Source organism: Pygoscelis adeliae, unplaced genomic scaffold (genome assembly GCF_000699105.1).
Source record: "Pygoscelis adeliae isolate BGI_AS28 unplaced genomic scaffold, ASM69910v1 Scaffold121, whole genome shotgun sequence".
Taxonomy (NCBI): Eukaryota; Metazoa; Chordata; class Aves; order Sphenisciformes; family Spheniscidae; genus Pygoscelis; species Pygoscelis adeliae.
The window spans coordinates 7,199,582-7,206,452 of record NW_008824359.1 but is presented as its reverse complement, the minus strand read 5'-3'; the positions used below and the strand labels follow the sequence as shown (position 1 = coordinate 7,206,452).

The window sequence follows — 6,871 nt, the reverse complement described above, 5'->3', positions numbered from 1 at the left end:
CAGGCTTTCAAAGCCATGCTGCCTTGCCTGCTCCTGTTGAGGGTATGGTCACACCTCGCTGCTGTTCACAGCCCCAGGGGGGTGGCTGCTGGCTTAAATGCCTCTTCTGGGCTAAAAGCTTCAGTGGACAAGGATGTCCCCTTGCTGTGGCAGGGGGGGGTTTGGAGGGCTGGGGTAGGAGCATGTGGCATGGAAGGCTTTGGTTTCACAGTCACTCTGAGCTGATGCAAGTGTGGGCTGCTGTACCTGAGCTAACCCAGATGGCGGGGAAGCTGAGACGCTAGCATGAGGTGGGAATGCCTGGTGGGGGACCATGCACAATGTGAAAATCAACAGCAATCTCAGGGCTGTGCCAGGTAGCTCAGAGCCTTGTACTGAGTGCTGTGGAGCTTGAAGCTGAGCCTCTGGTCGGTGCTGGTCTCTGGGATTAGTCTGCAGAGGGAATTGGCACTGTGGGATGAAAGCCAAACCACACTTTCCATGTCCTGGAGCCTGCTTTCTTGTACACCAAGGCAGAATTTCTCAGAAGAACTGCAAGTGACATGTGGCTGGGATTTTGTGCCAGAAATAACCCCTTACCTACCGGTGTGACTTTCTGGAGGGAGTTAGAGGATGCTCTAGGATGGTGCCGCTTCATCTGCCCCTCATTCAGAGTCTTCTGATCCCAGATGCTGCTAGTAGAGTGTATGAATGCTCCCTAACTGGTCCCATTGCAGTCAGTGGGGCAAGCAGCTGGTAAAGCAAGGGGAGGGGATGGGCTAACGCCAGTGCTGATCAGGGAGCTTGCCTTGGTGGTTGTATCAGGAAAAGGATGGCTCACCATGGCCTGCGCCGGTTCTGGTTCGTTAGTATCTATGTAAGGTCGCGTTCCTCCTTTGTACTGGGACGTCAAGGCTGTGACTGCGGGAATGGTTGGTTAGGTGAGCTCTTGTTCCTGGTGAGGAGAGGGGTGCTAAACAGTCTAATTTAAGGTCCTGTATGGAGAACCTGCGGTAGGAAAGGACTTCTGGAGATCCCCAGGCCAAATTCCTGCTTGTGGGGTGAAAACTACCATTACAGCAGGTTGCTCCGGGCCTTATTTGATTGAATTATGAATATCCCCAAGGATGGAAATTCCCCCACTTCCCTGGGCCTGAAAGAAACCTGTTTCTCTCCATGGACTTTGCCACAGGGACTTGAGGAGGAAAATGGGGGTGAGGAGATTGTGGTGAGCGCAGCCTCTGACTGGTTTTGTTTGTTTCTGAGTTGCAATTTTCCTTCAAGTCTAGGGCACCAAGTGTGAGAAGGACCTGCTATTCCCTCAACAGCTGCTGGAGATGCCGGAGGGCCCATTGGTGAGGAAGTTCCAGCTGCTGACCTCCCCTTTTGTGGGACAAGTGGTGGCCAAGGTGGGGGGAAGCAGCCGGAAGATCAATGTGAATGACCTGAATGCCCTGAGGCTCCAGGACTCCCAGGTGAGCAGTACTAAAGATGAACTTATTGGTCCATGACAAGTCTGAGGCAAACCACTGTTGTCCTGCATCTGGATCACAGAAGGTGCATAACCTGAGAACGACACGAAGCTTGTGTTTGAGGTGGACCCATTGGCTTTGTTTATAGCCACAGAACAGGCCAGGCATGTAGCCAGAGAGATGTGAATGCCCATTTTGGAGTACCGCTCTGTGTTGCAAAGCTTGGGTCAAGGTTCCTGTGAGGAGAGGCTGTTGCAGTGATGTGGTTGGTCATGGAGATGCCCGGAATTATTTGCAGTTTTGAGTCAGTCATGTTAATGCACGCTGTGTTCCTCTCAAGGGATGAGGAGTTGGTGTTGGTGAGGGCTGTTTGTAGAAGATGAGAGTTGATTTCTTCAGTATGTGGATGTCAGAAGCAGCAGCCTTGTTTCCCTCAGCTGTGAACTTGCACAGTTGCTTCCCTTATACCAGAGGGCAGGGTTTCACCTGGCTAGGTTGAAATGTCTGTGCTGTGGGCACTTGTGAGATAGTCATGCTGGGTCAGTCCTGCTGGGGGTTTCACTTGCCTGACCTCCTTCAGATGATGGTTTGGACCTGACTGACCAAATGCTAGTGCAGCCTCACCTCTGATTACATCATAGTCTTGGCTGAGGACACAAATGTGAGCGGCTCAACAGTCATCTGTGGCTAGCCTGTGGCTTCAGAGCCACCCTTGAGTTAGGTCACCCTAGCCTGAGACCCTTGAGGCCAGCACAAAGTGGGGAGGCAAATGAAAAGCAGTGATGACAGACTTCGAAACCCTGAGTGTCTGTCCTGGTATGTCTCTTTGGCCTGACAGGAGTCTCTGGGAGGGCTTCACACTGGGGTGGCATCTGGACACCTGGTCCTTCATGTAGACAAAGAAGGGATGCTGAGAGGATGACCGCAGCTCTGATGATAATGGCTCAGATGCTAATGAATCCTGCATTCAGGGTGGGGTGGTGTGGTGTGCCTTCTGTCTAAAAGACAGTTGTAGAAAATAGTCACTTGTATGGAAGCAGCCACAGGTTACGTGGATCCTCGGTACCTCCCACCTTTTTTCTCAGGTTCACGGGAAGAACTTGTACCTGGCATTTGTGGCAGCTGAAGGTCCCTTAGGACCAACTGCAGAAGAGACAGTGCTGCAAAGAGAGGCTGCTAGTGGGGCAAGTTCTCCTGCCCAGGGAGGGCAAGAACAGGTTCGTGCTCCACAGACACATCCCCAGGACGAGGAGCTGCAGGAACTTCAGCACTCAAGAGCTGAACCTCCAGATGCAGCGGAAGGTCCGGGCAACTGGCTGCGCTTCCACTTCGGCTTGTTCGGCAGCATTCGGGCAAATGAGTTCTCAAGAGCAAACAAAGCCAATAAGAGGGGGGACTGGAAAGACCCTATACCCAGGTATTTGATGGAGTCCTCACAAACTCTGCTTTCTCCCTGCCTCTCATTCTGGAGAAGCACTCTTCTGTCTCAAACTAAATTTGTGTGGGAATGCTCTTAGTCTTGTCTTCTTTTCTCTGATAATTCTTAAGATAAGTAGGCATGAGGGATGGCATGAGTGGGTGTGGGGTGTGTTCAACCAGGGAATCAACAGTAGGGCTGTTGTCTGGGTGTTCCTATGCTGTAGGTGTCTTGCAGGTGTTCCAACGGTATCAGTCATGGTTGTCTTTGGACATACCTTATCTTAATACTGCATGTTCTTCTACCCTTAGTAAGAAATTGGGTTTTCTGCTCTTTGTTGCCTTCTTCCTCCCAGCCACATCCTCGCTAATGCTTTCCTTTTTCTGCTGTCTCTGTGTGCTTCATCTCCTTTGTTTTATGAAATCAGAGAATTAAGTGATTGCACTTGCAGGATGCATGTTGCCTGCCAGCAGCCTGGGGATCGTAGTACCAGCTTGGTTAAGATTTTTTTATTCAGAGAGGGAACTCTTAGGATGCTAGACTGAATCATGCCCTGACAATGCCAGTTTCTCCCAATTACATGTTTTAAAAAAGCCTTGGGTAAATAGCATACATCTAGGGTAGCTGGAATCACTGGTTGGAGTGATGCTGTTAAAGGCAGCAGCGTGCTGAAAACACAGGCAACAGTCTGTGTCCTAAGTCCCACTGGAAGCGTACTGAACAAGGGAGGGGTAAATACTGGAAGATGATGTGGACTCTGCTCTTGTGAGCTGTTTATCCTGAGTGGTTAATAATGTACAAGGCGGGTGTCTGGCCCCTGTGTATGCAGTGTGCTTGGTAGGGACACGCTCCCCGCTCCCCCATCCTGCAATCTTTTGAAGGATTGCTTTATTTCTACACAAACAGTTTCAGACATGGTCAGTTGCTACTTTGAGCATCGGTCTCCCTGACTGTGGACACTACTGCTGGAGCCCTTGGTCATCTGGCTTGCCTGCTGGGGAGAGCTCAGATGCTGATGCATCTCCCTGCCTGCTGCTGCCTCTCGGCTAGGGGCCACAGGGCAGCAGAAAGAACAACTGTCCAAGTTGTGTGGGTTCACAACCAAGTTTCTTGGCTGAAATCATTAAAGAGGCTACCTTGCATTAAGATGGTAGACTGGCGTGTTGGGGTGCCTGCTGTGGCCCTGCGCACACAAGCATGCGTAGTGATAAGCTGTGGGGAAGGGATAGCTGGACTAGGGTACAGGCTCGTGGGACTGGTACTGGCTCTCATGAGTAGGCATGTGCTTTCCGTGGGCTGACGCCTCCCTGTGTGCTTCCCCCTAAGCTTATGTCATGTACAGGCTCTTTTCTCACCTTCCAGTGGTTTATCACTCCATTGCAAAGCTGCTGTCTTTCTGCTCTTTCCTTTCTGTGCAAGCGTCTTCAGCCAGAGCAGAATATAACAGATGGTTCAGGGATGTTTCTGGCGAGAGACTCCAACTTCTCTGCTTCTCCCAGGCTGGTTCTGCACTTTGAGAGCGGAGGCTTCCTTGTTTTCTACAACTGCCGAATGCACTGGTGCTCATCTCCAAGGGCTGATCCTGCTTCCGACATCCTGTCTGTGGAGTTCCACCGCGGCCGGGCACTGGATGCCCTCCGCGCACCTGATCCTGTCTGCTACACTCTCTTAGACCAAAGATATTTTTCAGGACTGGGTGAGTTCCAGGGCATAGTGGCAGAGCAAGAAGTGGAGGAAGGTGGGTGGGATGCCTACAGATCCAGAGCTGAACCTTTTACTCCTTAGCCTTACGGCTTCTGGTTGATCCAGCCGAGGGTATGTGGTCGTCTTGCCGAGGACAAGGCTTGCAGTCTTTAGCCACAGGCTTCAGATGGTTGAGTGCACCGCACGAGCACAGTGAACTGTCTTCGTGTGTGTGATTATGGATTGGCTTGTACTTGTGGAAGAAAGGAAGGTCTGCTTCAGGGGTAGTGGGCAGAGACTATCTTCCAGTCCAATCCCAGCCGTAAGTCTACTTGGGAATGGCGTTGCTAGCTGTGATCCTTTGAGGCAGAAGTCACAGTGATTGGAGCTGTCGGTCTGCATCGTCTTGGTAAGAAATATCCTTATTGTCTCCTTATTTCTGACCCTTTCCAGGGAACATCATTAAGAATGAGATCTTGTACCTGGCCAAGATCCATCCGTTAACACAAGGCTCTGTCTTGGCTCTCTCGGATCTGGAGCGTCTGCTTGACTGCGCCATTCAGTTCAGCTCTGCCTGGCTGCACAGCAAGCTGCATGGCAAAGGGCTGCACCCTCAGATCTACCAGAAGGAGCAGTGTCCCCTCGGGCACGCCGTGATGAAGGGAACCCTTGGACCCTCAGGTGGCTTTAAGAGACTTACGTGGTGGTGTCCTCAGTGCCAGCCTGCGGTGCTGTCAGGGGATGGGGATCCTTCCCCAGCCACCGAGTGACCTGGCTTTCTGTATTCCTCCTTTTCTGGAGGGTGTCTGGGCGGTCTCTGAACCATGCTCTTGGTTGTCCTGAGAAGGGCTTTGTGGTTTCTTGAGACTGTTGAGTTTGCTCCTTAGGGACAGTGAGTTGGCGGAGTCAAGTGCTTAGCGGAAGTTACAGGAGCCACTGAAGTACTGCGTGCCTCTGGATGCCGAAAGGAAAGTGGGCGTAAATGTCTGTTTTTTTCATCACAGTGACACAAGAGTGTAAATAGTTTGACCAGTTCTGAGGTGTCTTGGTCCCTCTGTTCAGACTACGGTGAATGGAAAGCGTAGGGTGTTGAGCGGGTGATTACTGTGGTCTGAAGTGACCCTGTCCCTTGACCCTGGTGCGGGTGCAATGGCTTATGGTGGAGTTAGCAGAAAGGAGTGTATCCCTCTGCCTAACAGCTTAATTCAGTATTAGATAATCTTGCCTTTGCTTGCAGCTGAATACCCACACGCTGGGCTGCGATTAGGTGTGGTTAAAAGTTGAGTGGCAGTTCCCCCTGTCAGCTCTTACAGAACGGCTGCCTCCTCCTGAGGGGTGAAAATAAACCTCGGCAGTGCTTGGTGGAGCTTGTGTCTGCCTGCCTGTCATGGTGTCCGCCCCCACAGGTTTCAGTTTTGTGGCAAAGTGCCAATTCCAGATCTCAGTGTTTAAAAAAAAAAAAAATTCAAAAATACTATGTTTGTGACGAGGATTGCATAAAACTCATGATCTGCAAGGTAACTTGAAAGCAGAAAGGTTTGGAAATAGAGGTGGCATGGTCCTTCCGTTGTTGAGCTGCGTGTCTCTAAGCGGTAGGCAGAAGCTGTTGCTGTCCTCTCTCCCTCGATCTGGGTTTACTTTAACAATAGATTGTTGACTTTGAGTGGAAAAATAAAAACTGGAGTTAAAACTGATCATGTTCAGCTTAAGTTGAGTGTGTCTTTTCTGGTAGTTTCTTGGTTAAAGACGGAGGCGTGGAGGGAAACTCCAGCATTTGGTGCTGCCCTTTAGAGGGGGTGGTACCAGCAGCTTTCCTCAGCTGTAAGGGCTTCTTGACAACAGCTGGGCTGTTGCAGTGTAAATCATAGAATCATAGAATAGTTTGGGTTGGAAGGGACCTCTAAAGGTCACCTAGTCCAACCCCCTGCCGTGGGCAGGGACATCTTCAGGTAGAGCAGGTTGCTCAGAGCCCTGTCCAGCCTGGCCTTTTCATGGGAGCTGGATCTAAAGGTGGATTGCAAATCCACTGGGAATGCTGGAGTTAGACCTCAGTGGTAGGCTGCTTCCCAAACAAGGCTTGCACACCCTGTGAACCGCAGTGCCCTGGAGTGGTTGCAGGTGATGGGACTGCTGAATGATCCAGTTAACGGGGTTATGGTGCGGAAGGTGGTTGATGTTGCCTCTGAGCACCTCCTGCCGAGTGTCAGCGAAGGAATGGCAATGAGGCAAGGCGTTTTCGGTGCTGTATTTAAAAAACAAACAAACAAAACCCCTCGCAGAAGAAAACCCGAGAAGAACCCGCAAACCTGGACCTCGCGCC

General features: G+C 51.1%; 1 protein-coding gene across 1 annotated transcript; it reads left to right on the top strand.

Moving 5' to 3' along the window:
• Positions 1–1,316: 1,316 nt before the first annotated feature.
• NEIL2 (nei endonuclease VIII-like 2 (E. coli)) lies at positions 1,317–5,321 on the top strand. The gene is made up of 4 exons (XM_009319756.1): positions 1,317–1,454; positions 2,537–2,868; positions 4,368–4,564; positions 5,005–5,321. Exons 1-4 carry the CDS (start codon positions 1,317–1,319, stop codon positions 5,319–5,321), a joined length of 984 nt encoding a protein of 327 aa, XP_009318031.1.
• Positions 5,322–6,871: the final 1,550 nt, after the last annotated feature.

Coding starts and splice junctions, on each gene's coding strand:
- NEIL2 (XM_009319756.1), top strand. CDS start 1,317: ATGCCGGAGGGCCCATTGGTGAGGAAGTTCCAGCTGCTGACCTCCCCT. Junction 1,455..2,536: donor TGAGGCTCCAGGACTCCCAG/GTGAGCAGTACT, acceptor CTTTTTTCTCAG/GTTCACGGGAAGAACTTGTA. Junction 4,565..5,004: donor AAGATATTTTTCAGGACTGG/GTGAGTTCCAGG, acceptor GACCCTTTCCAG/GGAACATCATTAAGAATGAG.